This window comes from Chanodichthys erythropterus, chromosome 18 (assembly GCF_024489055.1).
Source record: "Chanodichthys erythropterus isolate Z2021 chromosome 18, ASM2448905v1, whole genome shotgun sequence".
NCBI lineage: Eukaryota > Metazoa > Chordata > Actinopteri > Cypriniformes > Xenocyprididae > Chanodichthys > Chanodichthys erythropterus.
In genome coordinates, this window is record NC_090238.1 from 14000243 (window position 1) to 14019884 (window position 19642).

At 33.5% G+C, this 19642-nt stretch overlaps 1 protein-coding gene across 1 annotated transcript; it reads left to right on the forward strand.

Moving 5' to 3' along the window:
• The first annotated feature begins 237 nt into the window (after positions 1-237).
• Positions 238-19217, forward strand: ankrd6a (ankyrin repeat domain 6a). The gene is made up of 14 exons (XM_067366890.1): positions 238-243; positions 4541-4639; positions 5434-5532; positions 5769-5867; positions 5987-6085; positions 7387-7485; positions 7684-7761; positions 11546-11650; positions 11860-11996; positions 15406-15550; positions 15627-15779; positions 16643-16756; positions 16853-17153; positions 18652-19217. The coding sequence occupies exons 1-14, from the start codon at positions 238-240 to the stop codon at positions 19215-19217; spliced, it is 2100 nt and encodes a 699-aa protein (XP_067222991.1).
• Positions 19218-19642: the final 425 nt, after the last annotated feature.

The window sequence follows — 19642 nt, forward strand, 5'->3', positions numbered from 1 at the left end:
AATTGTTATTTAGTTTTTTTTGGCACTCCAAAAATATTCTCGTCGCTTTATAATATTATTGAACCACTGTACTCACATCGTGAACCAATTTTAAATATGTTTTTAGTACCTTTATGGATCTTGAGAGAGGAAATGTCATTGCTCCCTATGGAGGCCTCACGGAGCTATCGGATTTCAACTAAAATATCTTAATTTGTGTTCTGAGGATTAACGAAGGTCTTACAGATGTGGAACAGCATGAGGGTAAGTAGCTAATAAATGACATTATTTTAATTTTTGGGTGAACTAACCCTTTAAGTTCACACTTAGAGAATTGATTTAGTAAACTTATTATTGTTGCTGTTTTATTATATTAGCTACATAGAAATGCTAAAGTAGGCCTAATAGCAAAACAAACATTAAAATAATATATAATGTTGGCTATAATAATTAAATGTGTAAACGATATTTAGAATAGGTGTATTAAGATATAAATATAATTAATGTTTGATGATATTTAGTATTAATATCAATTCATTATATATTAAATATCTTAACAAAATAATATTTTTAATTATATTTATATATATATTTCTACACTAGATGCTATAGTGATTATGATCTTTCTGAAATAAAAATAAAAATATTAATTTCAAAGCCAAGGACAGATGGCCTGTTATTTGATTATGAGCTGCTGTACATCTGCAAGTCGCTGGATGGCGCTGTGATGTAGCGCTCAATAACTATTTATATGGAGAAGGTTCAAGCACGTTTATGAAAGAAGAGGCTCATTCTCTCATCATGTTCACCACTGTACATCTGTATAATTAATAATTGGTATATTAAGATTAATTCTCTAGTTAATTTTCTAGTTTAGCTCTCTTTCTGTTGCAAACTTTATTATTGTACACTGTATACATACTTTGTCCTGATGTTCTAATGTGAGCCTTGCAACCAAAAGAGGGAATATTCAATGCATTGCCTAATATGGAATAAAGACAATTGCATCAGAGAGCTGCACACTCTTATAGCTGCACAGATATATAAGGTAGTAACATATGCGACTCCAGATTGAACTTTAGCTCATCGTCTCTTGAAAGCTGTCATAGTCTCACATGATTTGCCCCTGCTTCTGTAATGCCTGCTGATGTTGGTAAGCTCCTCTGGGGCAGCAGGCGGGTGAGTGTGGTTAGGTGGTGTAGTACAGATGTTTAGTGTGCACTGCTGGAAGTATATGATTATTATTACTATGATTGTATATGATTATTATTACTATTAATCACCTTTTTAGTTGAATTCATGATGATTATTCACTCTTAAAGGGTTAGTTCATCCAAAAATGAAAATACTCAGCCTTGTGTCATTCCACATCCGTAAGACCTTCATTCATCTTCAGAACACAAATTAAGATATTTTTGACAAGATAACACAACAGATAAGATCCAACACAACTACCACTAAAAGGTCCAGAAAGGTAGGAAAAAGACATACTCCATGTGACTCCAGTGGCTTATCCTCAATTTTATGAAGCAACAGAAGTGTAAATATGAATGGGAATATACTTCAGAGATATTTTACTCATAAGAATTTCTAGGGGTGCCAATAATTGTGGCCAACATGTATTGGAGAAAAACATTTATTTCATAATGTGAGTTTCCCCCCACTTTCAATCGTTTTACTTTGATAAATTTTTTAAATGAAAGATCAAAGTGATAAACAATGCAGATTTATTTTCACAGCCGCCTTTGCTGATATTTACTAAGGGTGCTAATATTTGTGGAGGGCACTGTATATATTAAACTTTTCAAACAACAAAAATGTTAAGTTTAATATTTATTATTATTATTGGGTCACTTCCTGGTTGTGTTCCTTAGATATGCAAGCTGTCAAAGGAAATACTAGGAGCAGAGATTGTATCTTATTCTTTATTATTTTATGATACCTAATACTGATCTACCCATCTGCCCTGCAAACACTTTTAATTTTCGTGTTATCTTAATATGCATAATTTCCCTGTGGACGGAGTAATGCAATATTCATGAAACCATGAGTGCGGCCTTGAAAACAACAAAAACCGCATGAGCAAAACACACAAATCCAGAATTGCTGTGTTCTTATGATTGCATCCAACCCACCTTAAACTCCCAGATATTGCTTTTACATCACGATGACTTCAAAGGAGATACATTGATAGTAGAAGGTCATAGAAGTGCTTTGTTAAGAGCTGATTGATTTATTTTAAGATCTGAGAGATGTTGAGAGACATTGACATCTCTGTCTCCTTGACATCCAGACTTATCTGTTTGTTTTATCATTTAAGAGTTGTATTCTTTTACCTCAAAGTCATGTGTTTTTCCATGTGAATGCATAAACACCTGCTTTTCTTTGCTTAAAGTGATTTTATTTGATAAATATTGAAGTATATGTTCATGCATAAATCTCAGTATGATATATTCAAGTAGAATATCACATCTTTGACATACCTTGTATAATGAGCGAGTGTTGGCACGGATCCATTGTGTTCAAGCAGTATGATCAAGCAGAGGCTTCTGTCAGAATGAATGTGGGTGAAGAATTTATCTAAAAGTGTATTATGTATTATTAATTCAAAATTTGTGAGCTATACTTCCAATAAGAACAATTTCAGACCAGCCTCAACTTAAAGAATTTTAAATATTTAAATACAAAGCTTGTTTCAGTGCAGTGTGTCATCAATATTCATGAGCTAGCCTGAAAGAGATTATGAGCGCCATCGCATTCATGAACTGTTGAGCAGCGTGCAACAGTAGTATCCTGTGGGGATTTTTATTATTTCTATTTGACTAGTAAAAGAGACACCAGAGCTCTTCTCCATCTGTCCTACTTTGTCCCAGCTGTAGCTCATAGGACTCACATCTGGGACATCTTAAACCCAGATCAAACTCTGCTACTATTCAATCTAGTGTCCTTTCTTTTTTTTTTTACAGCACATTTAGTCCACGCATTTAATGTGTTCTTTGTTTAATGCATATTTTAAGCTGTTTTCCCCAGACTTCAGTGCAAATCTCTCTAATGCTGAATTGTTACTATGTGCAATCCAGATCTCTGTTTAGTGAGAGAATGAGATCATCACATGCTCTTTTCTGAGATACTTATTCTTGAGACACGGGAAAAATTCTCATTTTGAAATTAATCAGAAAAGGGGTATTTTAGTATTTTTATTTATTAATATTGTGAAAAATATTAATATTAACAATATTTTAGTATATTTACTAATATTTAGTATTTATTAATATTTTAATAAATATTTAGTATTTATATTTTGAATTTGCTTTTATTTTTATATTTGATATTTTAGTCATTATAGTACTTAGTTTTTCATCTAATATTTTTTCTGAATTATTTCAAATAATTTGATTGTTAATTTTAGTGCTGTCACATGATTAATCATGATTAATCGCATCCAAAATAAAGGTTTGTGTTTACATAATATGTGTATGCAGTTTGTATATTTATATTTATATATACACACAACATACATGTATATATTTAAGAAATATATTTTAATATATATATTAAAATTTATACTTATATATAATTTATATATAAATGTAAATATTTTATATTTAAATATATTTTTTGGTAAATATATACATGCATGTGTGTATACATATATATATATATACACATAATATACACACCACACATATATTATGTAAGCACAAACTTTTATTTAAAAATGAATGAATTTAAGTTTGACAGTGGTAACAGTTGATTAGATGGAAATGAAATCAGTTTAATTTGCTGATTATTTATTATAAATAAATATTTTCCATGACCATACACATCATTATCCTATTGTGTTGATGTACTAAATTACAGAAAGGGAAATTTTGTGGGGGAAAAAAATCATTGAAAACATAAGTGAAGTCTCCGTAATAAACATTTACTTGTTTTTTTCCCAATTTAATCACAAAAGAGGAACATAATGTCACACACAGAATTTACAGAGACAGACCTGAAATTAAAACAAGAGCTTAAATCAGAGTTTTATGCTTATCCAGAAATATTCCCTTTTGCCCATGTGCAAGACCTAAAGGAAAGACTACAATGAATCTCTCTCTGTTCCTGTGCAAGGGATTACCCATGTGACTCTTTTAATGTCAGCAAAGCCAGCTGGTCATACACTCTCAATCCTGCATGCGGGATTGTGGCACATCTGCATGTGATTTCTTTTATGTGAGCATGCATGACTTGTTTTCCCAGAACGTTTGTTATCCAGCTCACCTGGTCTAGCTTAACAGTCACACGGAGGCAGCGCTCACTCCGCAGGGGGCAGTCGGCGGTTTCCAAGGCGGCCTGGAAGATGTAAACTCATGGTCTATCACTTTTGCTTCTCTTTTTGTGTGTGTGTGTCATTCCATTAAGAATGTTTAAGCCCAAATTCTTATGATTTGTTTTTTGCTAAATCCACAATTTGCAATCTTCTAGCAAAGTTGAAATGTGGCTGAAATATGACGGGCCACAGAACAGTGCTAGATGTTAACCACAATCAGACTGGATGTGTTTTTCTTTTTTCTAGGGTCATCAAACAGCCCTGCACCGGGCAGCTGTTGTGGGAAACCATGACACCATCTCTGCCCTCATCCATGGAGGCTGTGCACTTGATCTACAAGACAAGGTCTGTTCATTTGCAATCTGAAAATTGTTACATTATGGATATTGTAATATCAGAACTATGTAAATTATACACTCTAAAAAATGCTGGGTTAAAAACAACCCAAGTTGGGTTGAAAATGGACAAACCCAGCGATTGGGTTGTTTTAACCCAGCGGTTGGGTTAAATGTTTGCTTAACCTGCTGGGTAGTTTTTATTTAAACCAACTATTGTTTAAAAATTTCTATATGGCTATCTTAAATGAACCCAAAATGGTTGGGAAATTAAAAACCAGATGCAATTAGAGACAACAATAATAGACAAAAGGTGAATGTTTATTAATAAGCTTTAATATTTTATTAATATAAATTTAATAGTTTAATAGTTTATTAATATAAATTTATTAATAAGCAATTTAATAAATGTTTATTGTTTAATAACTATTCATTGAACATTAATAAATGTTCATTTCCAACATACTTTGGGTTAATTTTAATTAAGCAATACAGTAATTATTAAACAATAGTTGAGTTAAATAAAACTACCCAACAGGTTGGGCAATTATTTAACCCTACCGCTGGGTTAAAACAACCCAATCGCTGGGTTTGTCCATTTTCAACCCAACTTGGGTTGTTTTTAACCCAGCATTTTTTAGAGTGTACAGAAATCTTATTAGCTGTATAAAAAAACAAAACAAAACAAAACAAAAAAACTGTTAGACCTATCATAGTACACTCTTGTTCAGTCGCTTTTGCCTACTGAAAAACTATTTATTTGTGGTCAAATCAATGCTATAGAATCTGATTTTCTTTCCTCAGGAAGGAAACACTGCTTTGCATGAGGTATCATGGCATGGCTTCAGCACATGTGTAAAGCTACTGGTCAAAGCTGGTGCCGATGTCCAAGTGAAGAACAAAGTAATTTATGTGCATTATTTTCAAGGATTTTTTAAAAATGCGTATACAGTATCCACTAAAAGTTTATCAGTTTACTGTAGATCAACTAAAAGCTATCAGATATGGTCTAAACCTAGTAAAAACTCAACATTTTGAAAACCAGAGATGTTCTGTTAAATCTCTTTCAGCGGATTCTGATTAATGGTCATTATACAGTCCATAATGATTTATTTTGCATTATTATTTTATTTTTTAAGGCAGGAAACACTCCTCTACATCTAGCCTGTCAGAATGGACATTCCCAGACCGCTCGAGTGCTGCTGCTTGGTGGAGCTATGCCTGACAGCAAAAACAATGCATGTTCACTCTTTTAAAATCATTACAATTTATTTTTAATGATTATATATAAATTGCAATGTGACAGTAAAAAGTTTTAAAACCTGAAAAACAAGAGGAATCATTTCTTTCCTTCCAGGCAGGTGACACATGTTTGCACATTTCTGCACGCTACAATCACTTGTCCATGATTAAGATCCTCTTGGGTTCTTTCTGTTCTGTGGCTGAGAAAAACCAGGTCAGATCCTCATTCTGTTTGTTATGCTACTGCTGTGTCCTAATTTCAAAATTATTTTGTCTATTAAAGGTGCCCTAGAATCAAAAATTTAATTTATATTGGCATAGTTAAATAACAAGAGTTCAGTACATGGAAAAGACATACATTGAGTTTCAAACCCCATTGCTTCCTCCTTCTTATATTAAATCTCATTTGTTTAAAAGACTTCCGGAAAACATGCGGATCTCAACATAACACAGACTGTTACGTAACAGTCGGGATCATTAATATGTATGACCCCAATATTTGCATATATGCCAGCCCATGTTCAAGGCATTACACAAGGAAAGGCAGTATTCACGTCTGGATCTGTGCACAGACTAGGTAAGCAAGCAAAAACAACAGCGAAAAAGGGAAGATGGAGCAATTATAACTGACATGATCCATGATAGCATGATATTTTTAGTGATATTTGTAAATTGTCTTTCTAAACATTTCATTAGCATGTTGCTAATGTAAGTTACTGTTAAATGTGGTTAAAGTTACTATCGTTTCTTACTGTATTCACGGAGACAAGAAAGCCGTTGCTATTTTCATTTTTAAACACTTGCAGTTTGTATTCATGAATTCATAAACACAACTTCATTCTTTATAAATCTCTCCAACAGTGTAGCATTAGCCGTTAGCCACAGAGCATAGCCTCAAACTCATACAGAAACAAACTTAAACATCAAAATAAATACTTTACTCACATAATTCAAAGCATGCATACAGCATGCATGACGAACATCTTGTTAACATCCATTTGAGGGTTATATTAGCTGTGTGAACTTTGTAAATGCACTGTAATATAGTCGAGAGCTCGTGTGGCAGGGAGCACGCCATTTAAAGGGGCGGCGCTGCCAAAATCAGTGTATAGTTAATGATGCCCCAAAATAGGCAGTTTAAAAAATTAATTTAATAAAATCTATGGGGTATTTTGAGCTGAAACTTCACAGACACATTCAGGAGACACCTTAGACTTATATTACATCTTGTGAAAAAGCATTCTTGGGCACCTTTAAGTTGATAGGCAATTACTCTATAAGATGTCAAAAGATGACAAAATTACATAAGTGTTTATTGATGATGTATTATATTAAACTTCAACAAACCTGGCACATAATGAAAAATTCAGAGACAAATGAAAACATTAAAGAGCCTTTGTCTGCTTTATACTCCAATATTGTGGTTTAGATTATAGCAGCCTTCCCCTGTTAATTCCATATACAATTACAGATGTTTTTGGTCATAATCTTGAGGAAAATCGACATATTTTCCAGACAGGAGACACTGCGCTCCATGTCGCTGCTGCTCTAAATCACAAGAAAGCTGTCAGTCTGTTACTGGAAGCAGGAGCTGATGCAAACATCAGAAACAATGTAAGTCATGTAATTTCATGATAGGCCTGAATATTGTATGGTCATTATTAAAATAAATTATAATATAGGTGTCTGGGACTGGATAATGCAACAGCTAAACTATCACTATTGCACCCTTGACCATGGCATTTAGCCTGACAGTAAACTGCTTTGGATGACAACTAAATTACAACTACTTACATGTTACACTATCAACAGACAGGCCACACTGCTCTTGATAAAGCCCAAGACAATAACAACCGAGATTTGGCTATTCTTCTAGCAAAATCTAATCAGGTAAGTAATGTTATGACATTTAAAGATTTTCCATTTAGAACCAGTTCATTGTTCATCAGACAGCATTGAACCTGTTTAATGAATGATTCAATGACTCATAAAGGCAGTCTCGATTTGTTTTTGAACAAATCAGTTGACAAATAAATTATTTGACTCACTCATAAATACAGTCATGTGCCACCGCCTAAGATGCAGTCATGCTATGTTGTAATTCCCATAAAAATGAGATTTCATCTTCATGTCCTCAGAGCTCATAAAGCATAGTTATGCAAGCTTGTTTCTGCCACTAAATAATAAAAAAAGTAATTGCAACTTTTTATCTCACAATTCTGACGTTTTTTCTCAGAATTGCGAGATTTAAACTCAGCAATTGCAAGTAATAAAGTCAGAATTGTGTGATATAAAGTCAGAATTGCGAGATATAATTACACAAGTCTTACATTTTTTCTTGCAACTGCGAGTTCTTGCAATTCTGACTTTATAACTCGCAATTCTAACTTTTTTTCTCAGAATTGCGAGATATAAACTCACAATTGTGTCTTATAAATATATATAAACACAATTCTGACTTTCGACCTTTCAATTCTGATTATATTATCATGGAATGGGTGTAAGGAGATCCTTTGGAAGACTTTTAATCAAATGACAATACAACCAGGAGAGTAAATTACAACCAAAAACAACATCAATGCAAGGAAACTGAGGGCTTATATACAAAGGAAACAGAGGAGCTAATGAGGCTAATTAAGGCACACCTGAACTGAGGACACTAATCAAATCAGTAACCTAGGATACAAACAGGGAGGGAAAGAAGGGGAACTCAATTAATTAACAAACTGAAAACAAACCTAGAAACTCAGACTTGAACAGAACAAGAAAACAGATCAAAAACAAACTCTAAACATGCACAAATAAACCAAACATGTGACCGTACCCTCCCCCTCCTCGAAGGCGTGTCCTCACGGCGTAATACATCCGAGAGGTGGGAGGGTGCCTCCGAGGGCACTGGAGACTCAGGGGGCCATGGAGGTACAGGGGGTGCTCCATACCCCCCCACTCCCATAGGCCAGGAGGGATTCCGGACAACTTTCTGGAGCGGACTCTGGAGAACATACGGGACCGGCCTCTGGAGAACATATGGGACTAGGCTCTGGAGAACATTGACACTGGAGTGGACTCGGGGGCTGGAGGAGACACTGGAGTGAACTCAGGGGCTGGAGCCATATCTGGGCTCCAAGACATCCCTTCATACTCCACCAATACTCCTACTCCTACATGCGTGGCTGCCACAATGGGACAAGACTCAGAAATGCCGGCTATGCTGGGACAAAGCTCTGGAATGGCGGCCATTTTGGGACAAAGCTCTGGAATAGCAGTCATGACGGGATGAGGCACTGGAACAGTGGCCATTTTGAGACGAGGCTCTGGAATGGCAGCGGACATCTTGGGACGAGACTCTGGAAGGGTGACCTGCAGGCTTGCGTGAGATGTGGCCTGAATTTTCCCTGGGCTGAGGACTGGGATGGTCTTAGGAGCTGTAGACGGAGGAAGGGAGGCAGACTTCAGCGATGACCTGACAGATGTAAATGCCGGGTCTGCAACTTTGGCCCCCAGGTCAGTGCTGTCAGAAACCCAGTTTCGGACATAGGCAAACACAGGAGGGCAGGAATGGACAGATCCCTTGATATGTGGTATTTGGAGGGCACCAGCATGGGGTGAGGCCAAGTGTGTTTTAGAGGGGGCAGGATGAGGAAGACTCTCCTTTTCTTTAACTCGCTCTACTTCAAAATTTTAACCGTTTAAATAGAGAATGAAATTTATCGACTCGACTAAAGAGAAATAACAAGCTGGATCACCATAACGAATTGTATCCTCATCCAGTCCCATCCGTGCTGAGGGAGGTGTCAAGAGGTGACACTTTGATATTTTTTGGGTAACAGCCACTAGATGGCGCTCCAGTAGCGTGGCCGCCATTATGGTGTGAAAATACTAACTGGACCATAGAATCCTTCACATCTTAAGCCCCGGGTATACTTCACTTTCCGTGCCCGGATGCGCCACGCGCGCAATCACGTCCGCACATCATTCAAAATATACTAAACCAAGGATGCGTGCAGATGACCGAGTTCGACACACAAAATAGTGCATCCACCATTGCAGCATAGTTCAGAAGATACACCAAGAGAACAGGAATCAAAAATGATGGAGAAGGCATGCTTTTGAGTTTATTCGTCTTTATTTTTGAATCACTCTTCTTCAACGACTGCACATTGTTCTCAGTACTGTGCGTATTGCCACCTAGTGGACACTTCTTTCCTGCTTGCGCATGCGCTGTTGCACGTGCACTGTCCGCACGGTCTCGAAATTTGGGCTGCTCGCGGACAGGGTGTGCGGCCGTCATGCGGAGGGTGCTCAAATGTGGACGGCTGAAGTATACCCGGTGCTTTACGTACCCAAAATCTGCGAATTTCACTGCCAAATCAGAAGCGCAATAGAACAGTTTTTTAAAATGAAGTCACCATTAAATTGTATGGCTCCTATAGTAAATGTTGTATTGTCTTATATATGTTTTATTTTACCAGTTGTGGAATCCAACCATTCAACCATCTGAGGTAACGTAGTTAGCCTACTTTATTGAGCATTTCCATTTTATGCAACTTTACACATTTTATTAATAGTAAATTAATAATTAATAAATTTCAGATCATAATGTTTCAAAGATCATCATGTTTACAGCAAACAATATATTTCAGACCCAGTGGAGTAATAACAGTAAAACTAGATCTGAATTTAAATATATATATAATGTACATTTTAATGGATCACGCTACAAACATAATGATCTTAAAATACATGATGCATTGCTGTGTCCGTTATCACATAATTTTGGACACTTTTGCTTTAATGGACATTAGACAACACAAAATCAAGCTGTTATATTCATATATTTATTGTCCAACATTCCTAGTTTTTCTGATGCATGTCCTTAATTTAATTTCATATGTTGGTATTAATTCAGTGTTTATAATGCTAATACTAGATCTTTTAGATAATTTTAACCCAAACTGACTGGGTTTGAGAGCAAAGGTTCTGTGAAAAACTAAAGACTTAAACACAAAGTGTGTAAAATAAACTGTTAAAAGGATTTGATGATTACTAGTGATAGTATTTTATTATTTTCTGTGTTGTCATCATTCTAGTTTGATTTCAGCTTTAATGTACTTTTTTTTTTTTTTAAACAACACAGCTGATATTGCCATAGAAACTAGTGGACTGCCGACTCGCTTTCATTAATTATACTGGGCATGGTTTGATGGGGTCTTTTATAAAAGTTAAACTTCTTTTATCTCGAGCACTGCGTTTTAAAAATGCTGTGTTGTGTGTGAGACACTGCAAAAGTTGTGAGGCGCAAACGAAAAGGTGAAACATGTTTACATAGAAAACAATGAACGAGTCGCGCAGTGGAATGCAAAAACATTCTGTGTGAATGACCCCTAACCAGTTTCAAACACTGAAACAAAGTGTTGTATAAACTATTATATAATGAAATATATACGGTAAAGATTTAGCTTGTGAATAATTTTTGTGTATTCAGAATAAATGCTTACCTCTGAATGGTCATTGATGGAAAAAATGCTTTGTGCCCTCAAATAGTGTAATTACATGCATGTACCAGCAGGAGCTAACAAAACTATGTTTAACCATCTAAACTGTCAGTAGATATAATATATGTGATATATTATATCAATAGCTTCTCTAAATCAAGTTGTATGTCCCTATTCAGGTCCAGAGGTTTGCGCGTGGAAAGACAGTGAGAAAAAGAAGAGATGTGTTGCGGGCCCAGAAGAGATCTCAGTCCCTCCCCAGAGCTCAATCTTCCCGAGAGAAGGTGAAACGTTCAGATAAGATTCACCAATCTAGAATGACATCTGCGCTGCTGCAGATTCATCATTTGTAATGTGATTGGGGTCTAGAGGCCAGTGAGAAGAAAATGTCACATGACTACTAAGCTTCCATAACTCTAAAAGAGATCAGAGGTGAAGTGATTGTTTTTGTCTAAAAATCCCTCTCACTCTGAGCACTGCCATCATTGTGCAGGACTGTACTGAAGTGGCTGAAGACACGAACAACAGCGATCAAGTATTTCACACGATACAACCTGAACAGAACACAGCAACTCTGAGCCCCTGCATGAGAGGAAAGATCAGGAGTCCGAGAAGGAAGGTAGTGATATTAAATTAATATCATTAATATACTATATATATAATAATACTGAATACTGTAATATATCATACTACGTACCACGTAAGGGATGATGTAAAGTAATAATATACGGGGATGTTAGAGAGGTTTATTATGCAATAATGCTGACATGCTGATTGTATAATATTGTCAATTAGATGGCTTAATAACTTAAACAAATTAAGTTATCCTTTATTTGTTATCCTTTAGTTATCCATTAAAACAATTTACAGATCATTACAAAAATTCCAGAGAGCTATATATTAAACTATATCTACTGTAAATAGTAAAAGAAACCTATTTATTTTTTATCTGAATTACTTTTATTGGCATAACCTAATATAACCAGGTTGATTCAATATATATATTTTGTCTTAAAGGGTTAGTTCATACGGAAGAGGATTAGGGCCAAGCAATAATAAAAAATAAAACCATCTCGAGATTAAAGTCATTAAATTACGAGAAAAAATTCGAGATAAAATGTTGAGAATAAAGTCATTAAATTACGAGTAAAAAGTTGTTAAATTACGAGAACAAATTCGTTAAATTACGAATTTGTTCTCATAATTTAACAAATTTGTTCTCGTAATTTAATGACTTTATTCTCAACATTTTATCTCGACTTTTTCTCAAAATGTAACAACATTTTTATCATAATTTAACGAATTTGTTTTCGTAATTTAATGACTTTATTCTCAACATTTTATCTCGACTTTTTTCTCAATTTAACAACATTTTTCTCATAATTTAACGAATTTGTTCTCGTAATTTAATGACTTTTTTCTCGTAATTTAATGACTTTTTTCTCGTAATTTACTGACTTTATTCTCAACATTTTATCTAGACTTTTTTCTCGAAATTTAACGACATTGTTCTCATAATTTAACGGATTTGTTCTCGTAATTTAATGACTTTTTTCTCGTAATTTAATGACTTTTTTCTCGTAATTTAATGACTTTTTTCTCAACATTTTATCTAGACTTTTTTCTCGAAATGTAACGAGTTTTTTCTCGTAATTTAACGAATTTGTTCTCGTAATTTAATGACTTTTTTCTCGTAATTTAATGACTTTATTCTCAACATTTTATCTCGACTTTTTTCTCGAAATTTAACGACATTTTTCTCATAATTTAATGAATTTGTTCTCGTAATTTAACAACTTTTTTCTCGTAATTTACTGACTTTATTCTCAACATTTTATCTCGACTTTTTTCTCGAAATTTAACGACATTGTTCTCATAATTTAACGGATTTGTTCTCGTAATTTAATGACTTTTTTCTCGTAATTTAATGACTTTTTTCTCATAATTTAATGACTTTTTTCTCGTAATTTAACGAGTTTAGTCTCAACATTTTATCGACTTTTTTTTCTCGAAATTTAACGACATTTTTCTCATAATTTAACGAATTTGTTCTCGTATTTTAACAACTTTTTTCTCGTAATTTAATGACTTTATTCTCAACATTTTATCTCAACTTTTTTCTCGAAATGTAACGAGTTTTTTCGTAATTTAACGAATTTGTTCTCGTATTTTAACAACTTTTTTCTCTTAATTTAATGACTTTATCCTCAACATTTTATCTAGACTTTTTTTCTCGAAATTTAATGAATTTTTCTCATAATTTAACGAATTTGTTCTCGTAATTTAACAACTTTTTTCTCGTAATTTAATGACTTTTTTCTCAACATTTTATCTAGACTTTTTTCTCAAAATTTAACGACATTGTTCTCATAATTTAACGAATTTGTTCTCGTAATTTAATGACTTTTTTCTCGTAATTTAATGACTTTTTTTCTCGTAATTTAATGACTTTTTTCTCGTAATTTAACGAGTTTATTCTCAACATTTTATCGACTTTTTCTCGAAATTTAACGACATTTTTCTCATAATCTAACGAATTTGTTCTCGTAATTTAATGACTTTTTTCTCGTAATTTAATGACTTTATTCTCAACATTTTATCTCGACTTTTTTCTCGAAATTTAACGACATTTTTCTCATAATTTAACGAATTTGTTCTCGTAATTTAATGACTTTTTTCTCGTAATTTAACGAGTTTATTCTCAACATTTTATCGACTTTTTCTCGAAATTTAACGACATTTTTCTCATAATCTAACGAATTTGTTCTCGTAATTTAATGACTTTTTTCTCGTAATTTAATGACTTTATTCTCAACATTTTATCTCGACTTTTTTCTCGAAATTTAACGACATTTTTCTCATAATTTAACGAATTTGTTCTCGTAATTTAATGACTTTTTTCTCGTAATTTAATGACTTTTTTCTCGTAATTTAATGACTTTTTTCTCGTAATTTAACGAGTTTATTCTCAACATTTTATCTCGACTTTTTTCTCGTAATTTAATGACTTTTTTCTCGTAATTTAATGACTTTTTTCTCGTAATTTAATGACTTTTTTCTCGTAATTTAATGACTTTTTTCTCATAATTTAATGAGTTTATTCTCAACATTTTATCTCGACTTTTTTCTCGTAATTTAATTACTTTTTTCTCGTAATTTAATGACTTTTTTCTCGTAATTTAATGACTTTTTTCTCGTAATTTAACGAGTTTATTCTCAACATTTTATCGACTTCTTTCTCGAAATGTAACGAAATTTTTCTTGTAATTTAACGAATTTGTTTTCGTATTTTAACAACTTTTTTCTCGTAATTTAATGACTTTATTCTCAACATTTTATCTCAACTTTTTTCTCGAAATGTAACGAGTTTTTTCTCGTAATTTAACGAATTTGTTCTCGTAATTTAATGACTTTTTTCTCGTAATTTAATGACTTTATTCTCAACATTTTATCTCAACTTTTTTCTCGAAATTTAACAAAATTTTTCTCATAATTTAACGAATTTGTTCTCGTAATTTAATGACTTTTTTCTCGTAATTTAATGACTTTATTCTCAACATTTTATCTCAACTTTTTTCTCAAAATGTAATGAGTTTATTCTCAACATTTTATCTCAACTTTTTTCTTGAAATGTAACAAGTTTTTTCTCGTAATTTAATGAGTTTATTCTCAACATTTTATTTCGACTTTAATCTCTATATGGTTTTATTTTTTTATTATTGCTTGGCCCTAATCCTCTTCCGTAAGTTCACCCAAAAATGACATTTCTGTCATTAATTACTCACCCTCATGTCGTGCCAAACCCGCAAAACCTTTGTTCATCTTCGGAACACAAATTAAGATATTTTTGATGAAATCGGAGGGTTTTCTGAAAGTAAGAAATTTAATTTTAGGGTGAACTAACCCTTTATATCCAGTGTTTTAGTTACCTGACAAAATATTTTCTATACCGTACAGCTCTTTCACATGAACACTTGAAATAGTACAACTGCTCTAAATATATGTTTTTCCTATTAAAAAAGTTGGAACATGTGTCCTGGAGAGAGTATCAGCTCCATGAGAGAGGATCTTCCTTCCAGAGAGTGAAACACAGCAGCCCCAGCTCTCAGGAGGAAGATCAAACTCCGGGAAAAGCCTATCAGCTTTATACATTATACAGAGACAAAGATGGACAGATAAAGCAGGTAAACTCTACATTAGAGCTAAAGTGCAATGCATTTGTTGTTTTAAACCTCTTAAACAGTGACTGTCTGCAAACAGGCTCCTGCAAACAACTGTCATTGTAAGCCGCTCATTAAAACGCTGGAGAATAAGCTGAAAGCCACAAAGATGGAGATGAGGTCAGAAATTCACACTCTCCAAGAGGAGATGAACTGCAGGCTCGGTAGAATAGAGCAAAAACACAAGCATCAGGTTTGTCTTTTTTTTAGGTTTTGTAACTTTTTCACTTTTTTTGTTTACTTTTTCCCTTGTAACTCATCTGCCATCTTTTGAGACAAAACATATAATATGTACATACTGTTCAAAAGTATGGTGAAAATGGTGAAAAAAAAAAAAAAATGTACTCACCAAAGCTACATTTATTAAATCAGAAATACAGTAAAGACTGTAATATTGTGAAATATTACTACAATTTAAAATAATTGTTTTTTTATTCTAATATTTTTAAAATATAATTTATTTCTGTGATGCAAAGCTGAATTTTCAGCATCATTACTCCATTCTTCAGTGTCACATGATCCTTCAGAAATCATTCTGATATGCTGATTTGATGCATGATGACACATGATGAATCTTATTATCAGTTTTGAAAACAATTTTGATGCTCAGTATTTTTGTGGAAACCTTGGTCCTTTTTTTCAGGATTATTTGATGAATAGAAAGTTTAAAAAAACAGCATTTATTTGAAATAAAAATACTTTGTATCATTATAAATGTCTTTACTCTCACTTTTGATCAATTTAATGCATCTTTGCTAAATACAAGAATGTATTTTTTTATTTTTTTTTTAAGTCTTACTTACACCAAACTTGTGAACAGTAGTATATAAAAAAGCAACTTATTGTGATTTGGAATTTTCAATTTTATTGAAAAATTTAGATAAGTAGTACCATTTAATAACTTAGATTAAGAAAGACTTGATCATGGTTGGTTTTTAGTGCACGGTTCATTATTGTAGATTTCTTTGTAATCCCTATGGATAAAGTAAATTGGAAAAACACTTCCAAAAGAAATGAAAACATGGGTATTAGAGACTTAGATCTCTTCCTTTTCAGATTAAAGTGCTTGAGAAACTCACGGAGGAGCGTGTGTCGGCTGAGAGGATGGAGTGTCATTATCGAATCAATCAGAGGGCCACACTGGAACACATGGAGGGCGAGAGAAAACAGGTACATCAGCTCTATAGAGAAGAGATGCGAGACCACTATTGCATCAGTGTAGACATGATTAATCAAGCTGATTTCACTCTGTTTTTATTTTTCAAGCAGTTAGCTGCTACCAACGCTGTAAAAAGCTGGTGCATGTCTAAGATTCAGGATTTTGAGGTGCAAAAGCCTGTCGAGACACAATACTACAAACTCCTGCGCTCTCCATCGCTGGATCAGTCTCTGGTGGAGTCAGACCCCGAGGGTCTTCCGCTGCTGTCACTCGTCTCTGAGGAGAGCTCCAGCTCACTGGCCACCTACGTCAATGTGTTACCCAGCCCAGGAGCAGCTCCTAACACTGATGTGAAAAGTCTTGAGTTTGGGAGGAGATATTTTGAGATGAAGCTGAATGGTTCTTCAGGTTAAAAAAAAAAAAAGAATATTTTATCAGTATCATTATTTCTAGTAAAATATCTAAACATCCTTAAAATCATTTGTACATTTAACTAAGAAGCATATTGCATTTATTAAATATAATATAAGAGAAATTAAATTTTTTATTAAATGTTATCTATCTATCTATCTATCTATCTATCTATCTATCTATCTATCTATCTATCTATCTATCTATCTATCTATCTATCTATCTATCTATCTATCTATCTATCTATCTATCTATCTATCTATCTATCTATCTATCTATCTATAAATATATGTATATATATATATATATATATATATATACACACACATTTATTTTATATATATATATATATGGAAAAAATTAAGAGAACACTCCAAGTTCAGAAATCAATGTTAAGTGGTCTCTTAATTTTTTCCATAGCTGTATATATATATATACAGCTATGGAACTGCTCAAAAGTATACCGCTCAAAAGTTTGGGATCGGTAAGATTTTGAATGTTTTTAAAAGAAGTTTCGTCTGCTCACCAAGGGTGCATTTACTTAATTAAAAATACAGTAAAAAAACTGTAATATTGTGAAATATTATTACAATTTAAAATGACTGTTTTCTATTTGAAAATATTTTAAAATGTCATTTATTCCTGTGATGCAAAGCTGAATTTTCAGTATCATTACTCCAGTCTTCAGTGTCACATGATCCTTCAGAAATCATTCTGATATGCTGATCTGCTGCTCAAGAAACATTTATTGTTTACAATTGTACAAAATATTTGTGTACAATATTTTTTTTTTTCAGGATCTAATCTAATCGTTTGTAACATTATAAATGTCTTTACTGTCACTTTTGATTGATTTAATGCATCCTTGCTGAATAAAAGTATTCATTTCTTTAATTTCTTTTCAGACAAAACTTCTTTTAAAAACATTAAAAATCTTACCGATCCCAAACTTTTGAGTGGTAGTGTGTGTGTGTGTATATATATATATATATAAATATAAATTTAAACAAACTGGCCTTCCCAACCCATTTTACTGCCATAATATTAAATATTTGTAAAATGTAGGAAAAAGTTGTTTTTGATGAAAAATTATGAAGAAACATTTCTCTATGAACTAATGAATTGTTCATAAAGACCAGAAAAATATATTAAGAAAGTAAATATGGTTAATTTTTGATTTCTTGTTGACTTTAAGCATTAGTCTTTACATTTATTATTTTAAGTGATTTTTCAGTATGTTTTGTAATATGCTGTACTCTAAAATAAGACCATATTTAATATGACTCTAAACAGCAAAACATCCTGATAGATAGATAGATAGATAGATAGATAGATAGATAGATAGATAGATAGATAGATAGATAGATAGATAGATAGATAGATAGATAGATAGATAGATAGATAGATAGATAGATAGATAGATAGATAGATAGATAGATAGATAGATAGATAGATATTGATTGATTGGCTAAAGTATCTTTCCATATTCACACAGATAATTATCTTAACCTGACAGCTCCCTCCATGGTTAAACACCAGCCTCTTTCACGGAAGATGGCGACTGCTGACCCCAAGTGGTATCGAGCTGAATTGCAGGAGATTGATGTCTCAAAGTCCAGGTCAGACAAGAGGGATGAACTCTGTGACAGCAGTGCCAGTAGTAGCCTGACCACATCCAGCAAGCAATTCAATGACAGCGATACAGAACCAGCACTTGGCCCTGCCTGGAAACACAGCAGGCACCTGAAGGATAGGATTAAAGCACACCACACTCAAACCCAGCAGTGCGGCACCATGAAGACCCTGGAGGTGTTTTCCCAGCGGCCCGTAGAGGTCACCTTCACTCAAGAGCGGGCAAACTTGCACGCCATGGAGGTGACGCAGCGTTTCTTTGATACTGTTTCCACGCAGCTGGAACGTTGGTATCAAAGGAAGATCCAGGAAGCGCAGACGGTGTCTGAACAGAAAGCTCTGCAGGATAGAGAAGATCTACTGGAGAAGATCAACACACTAGAGGAAGAGTTACAGAGGCTTCGCACTAACACTAAAACCAACTCTTGACACATGTAATGATTTTTGTCAAAGTGAAACTTTGATTTGGAAACAGTTCCATACATTTTAAATGAGTTCTGCATCCCTGTGTTTTACTATAGTACAACAAAACTCTACTTTAAAGTTCACTCTATCACAGTTAACATACCTGGATTCCACTTGATATGAAAGTTGTGGCAATATAAACTAGATTGGAGCTTTGTTAACTGTGGTAGAGTAAACTTTAAAGTAGAGTTTTATTGTACTATAGTAAAACACAGGGATGCAGAGCTCATTTAAAATATATGGAATTGTTTCCAAATCAAAGTTTCATTTTGACAGGAATAGTTATATGTAACTTGTGGTACTTTTTGAGACCACAATGCCCTGTTACCTGATTAAGTATATCTTTGCTCAGTGTTTAGTAGAGGAGAAAAAAAAAATCTGTCATGGAA

Coding starts and splice junctions, on each gene's coding strand:
- ankrd6a (XM_067366890.1), top strand. Junction 5,868..5,986: donor TGCCTGACAGCAAAAACAAT/GCATGTTCACTC, acceptor CTTTCCTTCCAG/GCAGGTGACACATGTTTGCA. Junction 7,762..11,545: donor TTCTAGCAAAATCTAATCAG/GTAAGTAATGTT, acceptor GTCCCTATTCAG/GTCCAGAGGTTTGCGCGTGG.